Genomic DNA, 19,166 nt, shown 5'->3' with positions numbered 1-19,166 from the left:
GCCGGCGCAATGGACTGAGACTCTCTTCTTCAACGCGCAACAGGATCACACGCCTAGATCTGTGGTTTCATCTATATCAGATGATCAAGCTTCAGCAGCTGCTACCACTGGATCGAGAACTACTCTTAGGAATATTGCCAGTGGCTTCCTGCCCGTCTTCAGCACTTCCTACATGTCCTAGAAGATCTGCTGATAGCAGATGAAGCAGGTTTGCCTTGAACGCACGGGTTTATACCAACAACGTCAGGGCATATCGACCCGCGGAGAGCAACCGCTAGACTTTGCCTACAACGTGAATGACAACAGAGGCAATGTGACTGTGTGGAGTGTCTATGGTATTGGGGCCGTCATCGGTAAGTTCTTCTTTGAGAACAACCTGAATGGAGATGAGTATCTAAGAATGATTGACGATGACGTTGTTCCGGTCATTGAGCAGATGACAAGGTCACCTCGAGCTAGGAATAGACAGTTCCATCGTGTCTGGTGGGCACAGGATGGTGCCCCAGCACACAGAAGGAGAGTCGTCACAGAGCGCTGACTGAGCTGGGGAACGTGAAATCGTCCTGAACCAGTGAGATCATCCGACCTGACCCCACTTGACCTTTTCTTCGGGAGACATCTCAAGTCGAAGGTATTCGCCACTCCACCAGCGAATCTGCAAGAGCTTCATCAGAGAATTATGACAGAGGTGGACACCCTCAGGCAGGACAGGGCCAACATTCGGCGCGCCGTCGACGGCATGATGAGGAGAGCGACGTTGTGCATTGAAAGACGTGGATGACACGCGGGGGATTAAGAAAGAACTTTCAAAACTGAGTTCGAAATGGAGCTGAAACTTTTTAATTATTTTATTTGCCTCAAATGCACTTTCAGATAATTTCATTCTTTTTCCAGTTCAATGTAAATATTTGCATATGTATAATATATTTATGTTGAATAATTAATTTATCTGAAATAACCAAAAGAACAATACGCTACATGAAAGAATCATGAAAAGAAGAATGAAACACTTCATGTGATAGCATAAAAGTGCCTTGTCGTTTTTAACCTCCAGTGTCAGAGAGTATTCTGTGCGCAAGTCAATTTTTACACATTCCACAAAGGTTGCTCATGCCCAGTCATGCATGAAATACTCATACCACTGGTGATACAATCTCATCAAGTAGACCCTAAAAATTAACAAAACGTGAAAATATCACTCTCATAATACTTCGTATGAATTCAGGAATTTTTTTGAGTGCCTGCTTTTTTATACACACGGTAGAACGGTAATTTTAACTCACGAATGTCGTCGGGCAGTGGCCCATATCCTATGATCTCAAATCGCATGCTTACAGAAGTCACACTTGATTTGGGGTGTATTCGAAGGGAACACGGAACACTTGGCCAGGATATATGGGGTAAAAGAAGTTGTAACTGGTGTATGAGAATCGTAATTTCCTGGAAAAACCTTCAAAGGAATAGAAGTAATGAGTTATATGCATTAGATGATATTGATTATCGGTAGAACGGTAATTTTAACTCACCAATGTCGTCGGGCAGTGGCCCATATCCTATGAGCTCAAATCGCATGCTTACAGAAGTCACACTTGATTTGGGGTGTATTCGAAAGTACTTGGCCAGGATATATGGGGTAAAAGAAGTTGTAACTGGTGTATGAGAATCGTAATTTCCCGGAAAAACCTTCAAAGGAATAGAAGTAATGAGTTATATGCATTAGATGATATTAATTCTTGGCACGTAAAGAGGGGGAACATGCATGTTTAGAGCCTTGTCGAACCGTAGGTCTAAGCGAAATAACCACTTTCTTCGGTTCGAGCTACCGACTTTAAACATGTTATTAGCAGAGAGCGCATCAAACTTGCGACTTCCTCAGAAAACTATTGCTAGCGGAAACTGTTTTAAAGCTGATCTTGACATCCTTTTACATTTGGTCACATGAATATTACGAAAATAGAAAAGGAAAACTTCATTGGTAAGAGCACTATTGTATAACCTCATTGGGGAAAGACGCGTATCATGGGGCATGTTTTTGAAGAGAGTGGTATGTCGTCCAAATATTTGCTGCGATAATGAGAGTAGTACCTAGGTTGCAAGACTGGTCCCGTGCGGCATGATTTTGAGATATCATGCACACTTGCGACTGCTTAGCCATGTGGAATCTTGAATCAAATCCTGTAACAGTTTGCAGCACTTGCTATGACTGCTGTGCACTGCTTCTGCAACCTGGTACGAGGAAATTGTTTGCACATACTCGATTACATGTTCGGAGTTCTGATACAGCTAGTCGGGACAATCTCGGGTAAGCTGAGCCCAATGGTGCCGGATCATTGAGATGAGAGGAGGGCAGAATTTAGAATGAGGACGTTTGCTATCTTTTCAGAGATCTGAATTATTTCATCGACACATGTACATCGGTAAAGTCACAGGATTATCACAAGAAAAAAAATCAAATTTTCTTGACTCACCATTTCAATGCCATCAACCGCATCTTCATAAAATGTCAATTCAGTTTCCTTAGGACCGTATGAAATCTTGAACGAAGTCACCAATCCGTTAGCTCCACCCTGTGTGATTATAGCAGTGATCATGTGATACATCAAAATATGCACCTGGATAAATGCATTTGTTTGATCGTCTGGAGCTGCTTTCCATGCCAGTATCGAGTTAAGACGCACGCCTTCACTGCACCCTACGGACCCATCTGAACATGATGACGTTGTGATGTCGTCAACGACTATATCACCAGACTCGATCCCAAGGGCGACACCAGGAGGCGAACAGTTCCCGTCTATAGATGTTACTTTGAATTAAGGTAAGAAAACGGTCCGTTATCACCGAAGCATTAAAGTGCCATCGACCTGACGAGAGGATCTATCTTGCGAAGTCGACTTAAAAGCGTCATGTCAACATTAGACTTGGCAAAATATTTTCCCATTTTGGCTAATATAAAATATTTTTACAGACGAAAGACACCTTCTTTCATGTGATCCACAATTAGTTTTAATTCGAAGGAAAAAATACATCATACTTTCCAATATAACTGAATTCGGTGGCGTAGAATAATTGAAAGGCAATATAATATATTGTAGAGGGGTATTTTTTAGCACAATCAAAACCTTCTTTTTATTTCAATACCCATAAAATACCATCCATTAAGAAGCTACTAAAAGAAAATGAGAAAATGGATGATGACAATCAAACAAGCAAGCCCCTCTGTCATGTCTGTTCTTTGTAACTTACATTTGAGAAGTCACTTAAATCTTAGCCAAGTTCCAGCTTATCTTTCCCTACATTTTGTTATGAATAATTATGATTTCTATGCTTGTCTCGTTTATTATTTTGTTAGGTGACGTTTCTTTGCTTTTATTTTGTGAACGGAAAATGAATTTAGAAAAATACATAACTCACGTGTGCAACACTTCACGGCTACATGATACTCTGGACTGGTGCTCCGCATAAATACTTTGGTGAACCAACAATCTGACAGGTTTGTGTTATCTGTTGGACAATGGATCACCCCAACTGTAGGGTCCTCCATCTCGGCGTAAGACCGATGGAAGATGTTCCCACTTAGCGTCGCAGCGGCACCAGTGAATCCAAAATGTCGGCACACTTTATGTGATAACTGCATTGGCCATGCATACCTACTCATATACATATTTTCATTTAAGGCGAAGTCTGCTGTAAACCCAACTCTGCCTTCCGAGGCATCACTGCCTCCTAGCAGACTTACATTCCTCAGGTGTCTGTCTTTATGTATGCATAAGTAAAAAAAAACATGATGGAAATGTTCGTAAGGTGAACTTTTGCTTTCAACTAAAATGTAAACAAATACGCCATGCAAACACCAACATTTACGTGCACACGTTGATATCAATAATGTATATGAAATTTGTAATTTACTTGATGCAAGAATTAAAATGCCTTGTTTGATGCAAGAAGATGTAAAAAGCCTTGCTCAAGGCGAGCGGTGAGAATCGAACCCTGGACTTCCATGTTGTAGTCGGGCTCTTTGGATAATTTGATCACAGCACCTCCCCCAATGAATCATTCCATTCTCCTATGAAATACGCACACACGCTTAAGCATTCACACACGCACTTACACACCGCCCTCTCTCTCACACACATACACACACACATACTTACACACCGCCATCTCTCCCTCACACACATACACACACTTACACCACGCCCGTCCTCGGAGATCTTCCAAAATCTGTTCTTATTCTAAAATATACATCTCAGTGTATACCCATGTCAGCATTTATGTATCAATGATAGAATAAAATACCCCAAAACAGACATGATTGATAATCAGTATATTTTAGAGACTTTTAAATACAGAAAACAAATAAATAAATAGATATATGAATAACTGAATAAATAAATAGATTTAAGTAATCTGACGGGAGAAGGAAACAAATACCTTTCTGACATTCATCGCCGGTGAATCCATCCGGACAATCGCAGAGATATCCATCTGGCGTCACAGTACATGTACCGCCCTCTTCACATGGATTTGAGCTACATGCTTTTCATTCCAGAGAATAGGGGAGAAAAAGTGCAATGGCACAAGTGAAAAGAAAATCCAATACCTTTCGAATCGAAATGATCAAAAAGTGAACGGTCGGAGCTCGGACTGAACATGCTGAATGGAAAAGAATGCGCAATAACTTTGATCATAGAACTGTTCCATATAACAACATGTTATCTGTCTCATATTTTTTTAATCAAAACCCCAGAGGATACTTGTGAGAAATGGGAAAGTTGTCCCTATTGCTTTTCAATATTTATGATACTTACCGAATTTACATACATGTAGTCTTTGTGAACTCAATTTTAAAACATCTATAACTTTCTTATATCTTGTCAGACTTTCGTAAGCTTTCATAATTCTTGGTTTTTTTTCTTCTTCTATTCACCCTCTCTATAATACATCATTATAAGACCATGGTAAGATTTCCCTTTAAATCCTATATTAGACAGTTTTGCTCCACGACTTACGAATGGTTCACGAACATAGAAAATGCATTGTTAAATGTTCTTCATGTCAATAAATAAGAACCAAGAATTCTTTGTCGAAAGTTAGAGAATAAAAAAAAACAGTTTCGTTCTGGGTTCTAGACAAACGACATATTTGCATTTTTTTCGTCAGCTCCGAAACTGCTGTTCCGGTTCACCTATCTTCGACAAAGACTTCCAAGCTGTGCTTTGTCATTTGGTGGACATTTTTCAAAATATTTACTGTTTACTTGAATCCGTTGTGCTCCGCGGAGCGACAACTCCCTACTGTCTACGCTGTAAAGGGGACAAAGGTTCTTTGGATGGGAAAATGTACACAATCATCGGTAGATATGAACTTGTTCTGACAGGGTAGGCATCCAACCATGTCGTGCGTATTAGTGGTCGTTAACAGATGGGTTTCAAGAAATTTCGCATGCTCCGGCAATAATTGTCCCGATGCAAATCTGCACGTTAAACCGAAAACCTTACCCCCTTATCGTTACATTTTTTTCTGAACTAAAGACTCTATTAGAATTCGAACTACCCTATGCCCTATGAGATATTGAGACGGGCGAAAATGTCACAGGAGCATACATAAAGCATGGCCTTAGGAAGCGGGGATGCAAAAAAAATCCTTGGGTATGCTGCGTGTATTAGGCCTATTCTCCATAGGCAGCACCCCCAGGTATTCCGGAAGATGTGTAGAAATTGAAAAAAAAATGTAACGAAAAATGCATTAATTTTGCAGTGAACCCCCTTTTTTGCTTTTCAAATTCCCCGAACGAAGTTGACCTCCATGTAGTAGTGAAAAACCTGTTTTCTTCAGGGCCCTGGCATAATACCCTGTCACTTACAGAAAAATTGCACATGTCTCCACGTTAATAATTAAAGCCCCTTTCACAATTGGTGGTGCGACTGCTTACAACCGTTGCGATTGTGTACAACATATTGTAACCAAATGATCGCAAACGATCGCAAGAGCGATTGTGAAACCCCATCAATGCCCACGCATAGCTTTTAGATTATTTTTTATTGACAAGATACATCTATTTAATATACTCTAATATCACATATTAGAATAGTAAAATATAGTATGATATAATACGTCTACCATGTGATGAAAACTACAGTCATAGTCGACCTTATAATATACGGCGGTAAAAACATTCTAATTGAAGTTTAGCAAATCATATGCTGTCCCCCATGCTCTTTTGTTTGGTGTTACCTGTGACCCCTCAAGGCCCATTTGTCGTTCACTTTACCCTTGACGTTTTACATAATTATATTCTTTCTTTCTTTCCTCTCTCCTTCCTTTCTCCTTTCATTTCTTTCTTTCTTTCTCTCTCCATTCCTTCTTTCCTTCCCTTTTCCTTTCTTTCTTTCTTTCTTTCTTTCTTTCTTTCTTTCTTTCTTTCTTTCTTTCTTTCTCCCTTCCTTTCTTTCTTTCTTTCTTTCTCCCTTCCTTCCTTCCTCTCTTCTTTTCTTTCTTTCTTCCTTTCTTTCTTTTTTTCTTTCTTTCTTTCCTTCTTTCTTTCTCCCTTTCTTCCTTCATTCCTTCCTCCCTCCCTTCTTTTCTTTCTTTCATTTTATTTTCCTTCCTTTCTTCCTTTCTTTTTTTAATCTGTTTTAATCTTTTTCCTTGCTGTGCTTTCTCTTCGTCTTATGTTTCTTGCTCATCCCCGCTACTGAATAAACAATGAGCACAGTTACCTGTTTCGTTGATCTGACAGCTGAATCCAGTCGTCGTTTCCTCGCAAACTTCATCAGGCGGACACGGGTTAGAAAGACATGCTGCAAAAAGCGTAAAGAATAGCAACAAAAGCTCCCATAAAAATTGAATTAAAATATGCACGATTCAAATCATGATAATACACCACATTCTGTTTTAATCACACTGATGCTCCAGCGATGATAATAGGGAGTTTTCGATATGCACGTCGACTAGTGGATTGCGACGAAAGTACGTCATAAGAGTCTGCTTTGTGTTGATGGTATACAAAGTCAGTCGAGCACATGATTGGAAGACACTGAGCATGTGCAAGCCATTCCTGACACGTCAACTTAATGATGACGAACGTGGATTACGCTCAGATCACGCTCGTTCGATATGAAGTAAACGAGCAATCAAATCCTTGCCCATTGATTGAAGCCACGTGGTGATTTACTCAAGCGTTCTGTATACCCTAAAGCAGACTATTATGACGCACTTTTGTCGCAGTCCACTAGTCGACGTGCAAATCAAAAACTCGCTAATATCATTATGTCTGGTAAACCTGCCCGGTAATAGCAGGAGGCGACGGAATTACATGCGAGTTAATACAACACTTGCGGCTACACGGGCCTAATCAGTAGTGGCAGGCAATAGAAATTCATTCGATCCAACCCATTGCTATTTTTTTTATTTTGATATGGCTGATTGACAAAGTGTATGCATATGATTGTCCATCTACAGTGCCGGCCGTGGGAAACGTCACAGTGCCCGCTAGGGCGAACGAGGTAGCCCGTAGCGGACATTTGAGGGGAGCGGACGAGGGAAGACGCCCGCGTCCACTCCCCTAGGACATGAGTGCCCTAGGGGAGCGCCGGGCGTCTATCCTTGGGTGTTTCCCTAGGATGTTCGGCCGTGCATTCTTGGTCGAAATAGGAGGTCTGATTTGACACATTCGTTCAAGACTGCATGTGATTTTTATCTCATATCAAGCATAAGTTTTTGATCATTTATCGTGGATAAAATCTGTTAAGAAAATTACAAAGTTTTGGGTTGATAACTGGGATTTTAGGCTTTTTCATCGAATGACTTATTGTGTTCGATTACACACTGGCACCAGCGTAAAGGGTCTTTTTCCTATGAATATTCTTCCCGTGGTGTCCGTTATTTCATTCACTGACATGGTTAGTCGTGATCGTAAATGAGTTTCTGACAAAGGAGCAGGTATTTGTCGATGTTGACCCTACATTCCGGAGGTCGTCCTAGAACTATTTACTCTTCTTTCCCTGCATGGTCATCCTTTTTTTATATACCCTGACATGCCTTTCAGGCGCGGATCTACGAGATGCAGATAAAAGGGAGAAGAAGAAAGCAAAAATGAAAGAAAATGCGAAAAGGGAGATGAGAAGGAAAGAGATAAGAGAAATAGAAAAAGTGAGAGAAGGGGAAAAAGGGGAGAAAGAGAAGAAAAAAAGGTGATGGGGGGGGGGGGGGGGGCGAAGAGGAGAAAGAGAGAGAGGGGGTAAAGAAAAGAAATAAGGAAAAGGTGAAATGGAGAAGAAAACAGAAGGGATGGTGAGAAAGAAAGAAAAGAGGGAAAAGGAGAAAAGGAAAATAGATTGAAAATCGAAGGGGAGAAGAAGAGACAGAGGAAGAAAAGGAAGAAGGACAGAATGAAGAAGGGAGACATAATAAAATGGAGTAAATAAACGGAGGAGGGAAGAGAAGGAAGGGTGCAGGAAAAGGTAAGAAGTACATGGGACAAAAGAAGTGGGAAGTAGAGGAAAAGAGAGAAAGCGGGAAGAAAATTTTGGGATATTGTCCAGTTTTTCATGTCAGAAAATACTTTAGTAACTTGCATCTGCCAATTTTTACGCTGATGACAAGTATTGAACATTCTTGCGCTCAATCTTGTAATTATTTTCTCTCACCATGCTCACAATTTCCTGCTCTCGTTGCATCAATTAAAAACTTGTCCCGAATTAACATCCACTCATTCAAGAAAGAAGAAAGAAAAATGAAAGAAAAAGGCAAAAAGGAAGGGATCGAAGGAAAATGAGAAGGAAAATAGAAAAAGTGAGAGAAGGAGAAGGGAGCGAAGAAAAGAAGGGGAAAGGGGAGAAAGAGAAAACAGAGGGGGCTTATTGTTTCATTTGTAATATGGATACCCTATAGTTCTGCAGTACTTAGTTATGAAACTTGTTTTACCCAGTAATGCTGCAAACACCAACATTTACGTGCACACGTTGATATCAATAATGTACAGTGCCGGCCGCGGGAAACGTCACAGTGCCCCCTAGGGCGAACGCGGTAGCCCGTAGCGGACATTTGAGGGGAGCGGACGAGGGAAGACGCCCGCGTCCGCTCCCCTAGGACATGAGTGCCCTAGGGGAGCGCCCGAGGATAGTGCCCGCGTCTATCCTAGGGTGTTTCCCTAGGATGTTCAGCCGTGCATTCTTGGTCGAAAGAGGAGGTCTGATTTGACACATTCGTTCAAGACTGCATGTGATTTTTATCTCATATCAAGCATAAGTTTTCGATAATTTATCGTGGATAAAATATGTTATGAAAATTACAAATTTTGGGTTGTCCGTTATTTCATTCACTGACATGGTTAGTCGTGATCGTAAATGAGTTTCTGACGAAGGAGCAGGTATTTGTCGATGTTGACCCTACATTCCAGAGGTCGTCCTAGAACTATTTACTCTATTCTTTCCCTACATGGTCATCCTTTTTTATATACCCTGACATGCCTTTCAGGCGCGGATCAACGAGATGCAGATAAAAGGGAGAAGAAGAAAGCAAAAATGAAAGAAAAGGCGAAAATGAAGGGATGGATTGAAGACGAGAAGGAAAGAGTTAAGAGAAATAGAAAAAGTGAGAGAAGGGGAAAGGGAAGAAAGAGAAACAGAGGGGATAAAAAAGGGAAGGTGAGGCAGAAAGAAAAGAGGGAGAAGGAGAAAAGGAAAATAGATTGAAAATCGAAGGGGAGAAGAAGAGACAAAGGAAGAAAAGGAAGGACAGAATGAGAAAGAGAGAATGATAAGGAGGGGGAAATTAAATAAAATGAAGAAGGGAGACATAATAAAATGGAGTAAAAAAGCGAAAAAGGGAAGAGAAGGAAGGGCGCAGGAAAAGGTAAGAAGTACAGGGGACAATAGAAGTGGGACTTAAGAAAAAGTAGAGGAAAAGAGAGAAAGTGGGAAGAAAAATTTGGGAATTTGTCCAGATTTTCATGTCAGAAAATACGTTAGTAACTCGCATATGCCCATTTTTACGCTGATGACAAGTATTGAACATTCTTGCGCTCAATCTTGTAATTATTTTCTCTCACCATGCTCACAATTTCCTGCTCTCGTTGCATCAATTAAAAACTTGTCCCGAATTAACATCCGCTCATTCAAGAAAGAAGAAAGAAAAATGAAAGAAAAAGGCAAATAGGAAGGGATGGAGGGAAAATGAGAAGGAAATAGAAAAAGTGAGAGAAGCAGAAGGGAGCGAAGAAACGAAGGGGAAAGGGGAGAAAGAGAAAATAGAGGGGGCTTATTGTTTCATAATAATATGGATACCATATAGTTCTGCAGTACTTAGTTATAAAACTTGTTTTACTCAGTAATGCTCACGCGTGATGATTAAAAGGATTTTCGACTATATAAAGGTGAACCGGGACGGGGCTTTCATTCTTTAACTTGGCTTGACCGACTCCTTTGTTCCCCCAAAAGAATTGTTAGGTTTGATAGTTAGCGTTTGCGTGAGCACCCACCAAAACTCTTAAGAAAAGAAAAGAATGGTTTGTATAGCTGCTCCATTCTTGCTTTGTCGGCAAGTGATAATTAACTCGTTAAAGGTCAAGTCCACCCCAAGAAAATGCTGACTTGAATAAATAGAGAAAAATTAAACTAGCATAGTGCTGAAAATTTCATCAAAATCGGATGTAAAATAAGAAAGTTATGACATTTCAAAGTTTCGCTTATTTTTAACAAAATAGTTATATGAACGAGCCAGTCACGTCCAAATGAGAGAGTCGATGATGTCACTCACTCACTATTTCTTTTGTTTTTTATTGTTTGAATTATACAATATTTCATTTTTTATAGATTTGACAATAAAGACCAACTTGACTGAACCATATAGTATTAAACAATGCTAATTCCACATGTTCAGGGAGGAATCAATTGTTGTATCACTTGACAATGAGGAGAAAATGAGAATATTTCATATTTTAATTAATAAAATACAAAAGAAATAGTGAGTGGATGACATCATCAGTCTCCTCATTTGCATACCAGCCAGGATGTGCATATAACTGTTTTGTGAAATTAAGCAAAACTTTAAAATGTCATAACTTTCTTATTTTACATCCGATTTTGATGAAATTTTCTGTGTTTTGCTTGTTGGATTTTTCTCTTTTTATTCAAATCAACTTTTTGTTGGGGTGGACTTGTCCTTTAAGTACCCATTCCACACACTACTTCATAGTAGCTTTCGAAAACATACTTTTACTAGGGTATGTGTTTAAACATTGAAGCCAAATGCGCTAGAATTTTTTTAAATAGTTACATTATGTAAATAGCTTTGGTTGCTTTGCTCTGAAGCGCATTGAGCATCCAATCAAGATGGAAAGTGCGCTTTACAAATGCCATGTATTATTATTTTTAGCTGCCATATAACACTGAATTCTGTATTATACCAAGTTGCGACTTGGTTATATCATTTCCAATTCATATAACAAAGTATATTTCTTCCTTCTTCTCATTTATTATTTCCACCACTTTCATCTCTTCCCAATTCGAATATCTACCAATGTAACTTAAAAACCGCAATAGAGTGCAGGTAATGTAATCAGATGTTTTAGCAAAAAGATAAATCTGTTCCATTTAGGTAAATTTATACTTTTTATAGGGTGAGGGTTTTAGAGACCCGATTTGAACCGAAATGAAAAGAACATCCTCATTTATTGTTGTTAACGCATCAACAAATTAACCCCCCCCCCCATTTCTACGAACATCCTGTCATAAATTGGGAAGCGGATGTGATCAAAGGAGATCAAAGGTGTGGGCGGGGAGCAAGACTCTACCAGACTGTTGACAATAACAAAAGAACCAAATAACAAATCGATGAGCACAACCAGTTTTGCTGGTGTTCGCTTTTTGCACGTCTACTCGTTTTCACGTACCTTTCATTCCCTTTATTAGGGTTTTATCAACCATGTCAACGAATTGACGATCCCAATATTGACCGCACGTTTGTTTTAACATAATGAGAATTCGCAAATGCCCTTGATATTCATAATTCTGTTTTATTTTAAGTTTGTCATTAATGTTTGTTAACATTCACTCTGTTAATAACTTGTCAATTTTGATTTACAAAAAAAAATCATGTCTGCTTATTAATGTCTTTTGTCTATTTTAATTATTTTTTGTTGTTGATATGCCTTTCTTTCTTCTTTCCTGATTCCACCCTGTGCACCCCGTTAAAACTCAAGGAAAAATATTTCAAATGTTTTCTAGTTCTTACACTGTTCATAATAAGAAGATGGGATTAGGTGTAAAGTTCACGCTGAAGGGAGAGGAATGGGTACGTTTGGAGAGAAAAAAAAACTTATCACAAAAGATAAAGAATTGATCTCCATGACATTAAATCACAATTGTGTCCTATTTTTTTTTACAAGTTTTTATGATACATGTATGCCTCCCACGTAAGGCGTAAGGAAAATAAGTTTACATAATGCATCAAATTAGATTAATTAATTAGATTCATTGCGGTAAATGAAAAACAATAAATTCGATGTTCCAGCAAGGGTGACCAGATTTCACAAAATTAAATACGGGACAATCGACAAAGCACTATGTACAATCGGATCGACCGAGCCAGGCCAAAAAATCAACAAAAAGGCTACACAATGTTAGACTTGTTAACAAAATATATTAAGAAAGGGGAAGGGAGGGTGAGCGGAAGAAACAAAAGAGAAAAAAATGAGGAAACAAGAAATGAATTGAGAGGAAAGAAAAAAATAAGGAAAAATTAAAAGGAAAAAAGTTTGAATAAAAGGATGAAAGAAAGAATAAAAGACAGATAACAGTTTCCGTCATTACTTGAAATGAATAAAGAAAGAAAGAATTAATATAAAGGAAGGAAAGATGAATAAATGTGTGAAAGCAAAAACATAAGGAGAAAAAAGAGAAAAGTAAGAAAAATGGAGGAAAAGAGAAAGAAAGAAAGAAAAAGAATTCCTTCATTATTTGAAAGAAACAAAGACAGAAGAAAACATGAAGCAAGGAAGAAAGGAAAGAGGGAATAAGGGAAAAGAATTAAAAGGGAAAACAGAAATGAAAAAATGAAAGAAAAGAAAACACATAACATCTAAAAAAAAAAAAAATCTAGAATAGATTCTGATCACGCTAGTTTAAAAATATAATGGTCTATCACAACATAACCAAAGTACATGCACATGTAAACATAATGCAATGTACGTACCCTAGGGTACCCGAGGATAAGTGCGGGCACGGCCAATATTGTATATAGTCCAGGATAGAAGGAGTCGAACCTTGTTTTTTTAGATATACAATGTTTTTTTATGGTTTCTTGTCAATTCGAGGGTGCTGATTCCGAATCCGAATGATGCCACTTATGTAACCTTGAGCATTTTCTGCAAATTGGCAAAATCCAATATGGCCGCCAAAATATTCAAATTACCCATGAAAATCATAAAATTGTCCACACATTGGCTATAGAGTACATGCAATTTGCTCCCGGAATGAAATACTATCTGAAAAAAATGATTTTTGACAAAATATTTATTTTCTTGATATTCAAAATGGCCGACTTAGACCCCTGTACAATATGAATGGGGAAAATTAGTTTTCACAAAAGTGAGCACTAAATTGCTAGTAATAATGATCTATGAGTGAAGTAATGTCTGCAAACATGATTGCTAAAGATATATTTCATTTTTTTATGTCATGTATGTGATAAATCATTGTACTTTGATATTCAAAATGGCCGCCAAAAGCCCTAACACTATTATGTACAATATGAATGGGGACAAAAAAATCACAAGAGTGAGCACTAAATGCATTTTATTAAGATAAACGAGTGGAATACTGACTAAAATCGTATTGTTAACGAAATTTATTATTTAACATGCCATGTATAATTATGATAAATCCTGTATTTTGATATCTAAAATGGCCGCCAAAGTCCCTAGAAGTATTATGGAAGATGTTAGAGAGGAAAAAAACAATCACAAGGTAAGCGCTAAAATACATGTTTTTGTGGTAAATTAGTGGAATAATATACTTTAACATATAATTTTCAACGAAATGTATTATTCGGGTTTCATATTTGTGTCAATTATTGTATTTTGACTTTCAAAATGGCCGCCAAAGACATTGACTGTATTATGTACATTCGATCTGGGAAACCGATTTTCACAGGAGTCAGCACCATAAAATGCATATAATTGTGATCTTAGAGTAAAATATTGTCTAAAAACATAATTTCTAACAAGATATATCATTTATTCTGCCAGGGAGGTGATAAATAATGTATTTTGAAAGTCAAAATGGCCGCTACAGGACCTGAGGGTAGGCCTATATGATGTACTATGGGAATAAGAACAAATAATTTTAACAGAATTTTGCTTTGTTTGACTTAATGGTGTTGCATGTATGAGTGAAATATTGTCTGAAAATGTGATTTCTAACGAAATAGATCATTTCTTATTTTATTAAGGTGATAAATGCTATATTTTGAAATTTGAAAATGGCTGCAATATGCTTTTTTGTGGAAATTATCTTTCCCCATTTTACATATTACGGTAAGGGACTATGGCGGCCATTTGCAATTTCAAAATGCAGCATTTGTCACCTTTCGGACACAAGCTATGATATATTTCGTTAGAAACCATTGGGTTTAGACAATACTTTACACTTACATAAAAATTAAGCAATTTTTATAGTAAAAATTATGTCAAAATAATCTGTCCCCAGTTAGAATGTACATAATACTTTGGGGTCCTATGGCAGCCATTTTAAATTTCAGAGTAAGGTATTTATCACCTTCTCGACCAATATATGATGTATTTAGTTAGAAATCATGTTCAAGACAATATTTTACTTATACATTACATAGTTACGTGCATTTTTGGTTCTCATTGTGAAAATTAGTTTCCCTATACGCATGTTACATAATTTAGTTAGGGCTTGTACCGGCCATTTTGAAAGTCAAAATACAGTATTTATCACCTACATGGGAGAGGAAATGTTATATTTCATAAAAATCGCTTTTTTAAACAGTATTTTCCTCATACAACAGAATTATATGGATTTCATAGTCAGGCAAATCCTAATTCTTACAAAATTATTTGTCCCCATTTACATTGTAGAAAATGCTGTAAGGGCCCTTAGAGGCCATTTTGAATTTCACAATACAGCATTTATCTCATGCACGACAAACAAAATGTTTCGCTAGAAAACATGTTTTCAAACAATATTTCACTCTTAGATTACAATTACATTCATTTTATTGTTCTTACTCTTGTGAAAATTAGTTTCTTCATTCGCTTTATTCATAATACAGGTAGGGCCTATGGCCGCCATTTTGAATGTCAACATACAGCATTATTACCGAAATGGCAAGGGAAATGATATGTCTCGTTAGAAATTATGTTGTCAGACATTGTTACACCAAAATTTGCATTTTATATTCAAGCAAATTCAAATGTTGTGAAAATTATTTGTCCCTCTTTTATATATTGTAACAGTGTAAGGCTTCAATGACAGCCATTTTGAATGTCATAATACAGCATTTATCACATTATATAGTATACAAATGACATAGTTTTGTTAATAATCAGGTTTTCAGACAGTAGTCCACTCGTTGGTCACAATCACATGCAATTATAGTGTTCTTGTTTTAAAATTATTTTTCCCCAATCATATTCTACATAATAGCGTATACAGAGGCCTATGGCGGCCATTTTGAATATCAGTGAAATAAATATTTTTCCAAATATAATTTTTCCAACGAGTATTTCACTTCTGCAAAACAACTACATGCATTTTATAAATAATGTGTGGGCAATTTTATGATTTTCATGGGTAATTTGCATATTTTGGTGGCCATATTGAATTTTGCCAATTTGCGGAAAATGCTCAAGGTTACAAAAGTGGCATCTTCAGATTCGGAATCAGCACCCTCGAATTGACAAGAAACCATTAAAAAACATTGTATATCTAAAAAAACAAGGTTCGACCCCTTCTCTATGGGGCCTATCCTGGACTAATAGCACGCAGGAAACTGCGGGCGCGGCTAAACACCCTAGGGGGCTCCCCTTGAATACCCTCGGTTAGACGCAAAAGCCCCCTAGGGTGTTTGCGTGCTCGGGCGTGACGTTTCCTGCGGCCGGCACTGTATATGAAATTTGTAATTTACTTGATGCAAGAATTAAAATGCCTTGTTTGATGCAAGAAGATGTAAAAAGCCTTGCTCAAGGCGAGCGGTGAGAATCGAACCCTGGACTTCCATGTTGTAGTCGGGCTCTTTGGATAATTTGATCACAGCACCTCCCCCAATGAAGCATTCCATTCTCCTATGAAATACGCACACACGCTTAAGCATTCACACACGCACTTACACACCGCCCTCTCTCTCACACACATACACACACACACACTTACACACCGCCATCTCTCCCTCACACACATACACACACTTACACCACGCCCGTCCTCGGAGATCTTCCAAAATCTGTTCTTATTCTAAAATATACATCTCAGTGTATACCCATGTCAGCATTTATGTATCAATGATAGAATAAAATACCCCAAAACAGACATGATTGATAATCAGTATATTTTAGAGACTTTTAAATACAGAAAACAAATAAATAAATAGATATATGAATAACTGAATAAATAAATAGATTTAAGTAATCTGACGGGAGAAGGAAACAAATACCTTTCTGACATTCATTGCCGGTGAATCCATCCGGACAATCGCAGAGATATCCATCTTGCGTCACAGTACATGTACCGCCCTCTTCACATGGATTTGAGCTACATGCTTTTCATTCCAGAGAATAGGGGAGAAAAAGTGCAATGGCACAAGTGAAAAGAAAATCCAATACCTTTCGAATCGAAATGATCAAAAAATGAACGGTCGGAGCTCGGACTGAACATGCTGAATGGAAAAGAATGCGCAATAACTTTGATCATAGAACTGTTCCATATAACAACATGTTATCTGTCTCATATTTTTTTATCAAAACCCCAGAGGATACTTGTGAGAAATGGGAAAGTTGTCCCTATTGCTTTTCAATATTTATGATACTTACCGAATTTACATACATGTAGTCTTTGTGAACTCAATTTTAAAACATCTATAACTTTCTTATATCTTGTCAGACTTTCGTAAGCTTTCATAATTCTTGGTTTTTTTCTTCTTCTATTCACCCTCTCTATAATACATCATTATAAGACCATGGTAAGATTTCCCTTTAAATCCTATATTAGACAGTTTTGCTCCACGACTTACGAATGGTTCACGAACATAGAAAATGCATTGTTAAATGTTCTTCATGTCAATAAATAAGAACCAAGAATTCTTTGTCGAAAGTTAGAGAATAAAAAGAACAGTTTTGTTCTGGGTTCTAGACAAACGACATATTTGCATTTTTTTCGTCAGCTCCGAAACTGCTGTTCCGGTTCACCTATCTTCGACAAAGACTTCCAAGCTGTGCTTTGTCATTTGGTGGACATTTTTCAAAATATTTACTGTTTACTTGAATCCGTTGTGCTCCGCGGAGCGACAATTCCCTACTGTCTACGCTGTAAAGGGGACAAAGGTTCTTTGGATGGGAAAATGTACACAATCATCAGTAGATATGAACTTGTTCTGACAGGGTAGGCATTCAACCATGTCGTGCGTATTAGTGGTCGTTAACAGATGGGTTTCAAGAAATTTCGCATGCTCCGGCAATAATTGTCCCGATGCAAATCTGCACGTTAAGCCGAAAACCTTACCCCCTTATCGTTACATTTTTTTTCTGAACTAAAGACTCTATTAGAATTCGAACTACCCTATGCCCTATGAGATATTGAGACGGGCGAAAATGTCACAGGAGCATACATAAAGCATGGCCTTAGGAAGCGGGGATGCAAAAAAAAATCCTTGGGTATGCTGCGTGTATTAGGCCTATTCTCCATAGGCAGCACCCCCAGGTATTCCGGAAGATGTGTAGAAATTGAAAAAAAATGTAACGAAAATTGCATTAATTTTGCAGTGAACCCCCTTTTTTGCTTTTCAAATTCCTCCGAACGAAGTTGACCTCCATGTAGTAGTGAAAACCTGTTTTCTTCAGGGCCCTGGCATAATGCCCTGTCACTTACAGAAAAATTGCACATGTCTCCACGTTAATAATTAAAGCCCCTTTCACAATTGGTGGTGCGACTGCTTACAACCGTTGCGATTGTGTACAACATATTGTAACCAAATGATCGCAAACGATCGCAAGAGCGATTGTGAAACCCCATCAATGCCCACGCATAGCTTTTAGATTATTTTTTATTGACAAGATACATCTATTTAATATACTCTAATATCACATATTAGAATAGTAAAATATAGTATGATATAATACGTCTACCATGTGATGAAAACTACAGTCATAGTCGACCTTAAATATACGGCGGTAAAAACATTCTAATTGAAGTTTAGCAAATCATATGCTGTCCCCCCATGCTCTTTTGTTTGGTGTTACCTGTGACCCCTCAAGGCCCATTTGTCGTTCACTTTACCCTTGACGTTTTACATAATTATATTCTTTCTTTCTTTCCTTCTTTATTTCTTTCTTTCTTTCCTCTCTCCTTCCTTTCTCCTTTCATTTCTTTCTTTCTTTCTCTCTCCATTCCTTCTTTCCTTCCCTTTTCCTTTCTTTCTTTCTTTCTTTCTTTCTTTCTTTCTTTCTTTCTTTCTTTCTTTCTTTCTTTCTTTCTTTCTTTCTTTCTTTCTCCCTTCCTTTCTTTCTGTCTTTCTCCCTTCCTTCCTTCCTCTCTTCTTTTCTTTCTTTCTTCCTTTCTTTCTTTTCTTTTCTTTCTTTCTTTCCTTCTTTCTTTCTCCCTTTCTTCCTTCATTCCTTCCTCCCTCCCTTCTTTTCTTTCTTTCATTTTATTTTCCTTCCTTTCTTCCTTTCTTTCTTTCTTTTTTTAATCTGTTTTCATCTTTTTCCTTGCTGTGCTTTCTCTTCGTCTTATGTTTCTTGCTCATCCCCGCTACTGAATAAACAATGAGCACAGTTACCTGTTTCGTTGACCTGACAGCTGAATCCAGTCGTTGTTTCCTCGCAAACTTCATCAGGCGGACACGGGTTAGAAAGACATGCTGAAAAAAGCGTGAAGAATAGCAACAAAAGCTCCCATAAAAATTGAATTAAATTATGCACGATTGAA

At 37.8% G+C, this 19,166-nt stretch overlaps 1 protein-coding gene across 1 annotated transcript in view; it reads right to left on the bottom strand.

Moving 5' to 3' along the window:
* Positions 1–1,497: 1,497 nt before the first annotated feature.
* The window catches only part of LOC129280153 (EGF-like repeat and discoidin I-like domain-containing protein 3), a 49,420-nt gene continuing 31,751 nt past the window's right edge, over positions 1,498–19,166 (bottom strand). Inside the window, exons 4-8 of the mRNA XM_064112586.1 lie at positions 19,018–19,098; positions 6,720–6,800; positions 3,521–3,753; positions 2,469–2,567; positions 1,498–1,683 (exon numbers count right to left, since the gene is read on the bottom strand). Of these exons, the coding sequence (XP_063968656.1) occupies positions 1,498–1,683; positions 2,469–2,567; positions 3,521–3,753; positions 6,720–6,800; positions 19,018–19,098 (680 nt within the window). The remainder of the gene's footprint in view (positions 1,684–2,468; positions 2,568–3,520; positions 3,754–6,719; positions 6,801–19,017; positions 19,099–19,166) is intronic.

Source organism: Lytechinus pictus, chromosome 17 (genome assembly GCF_037042905.1).
Source record: "Lytechinus pictus isolate F3 Inbred chromosome 17, Lp3.0, whole genome shotgun sequence".
Lineage (NCBI taxonomy): Eukaryota > Metazoa > Echinodermata > Echinoidea > Temnopleuroida > Toxopneustidae > Lytechinus > Lytechinus pictus.
This window is presented reverse-complemented; position numbering and strand designations above follow the sequence as displayed.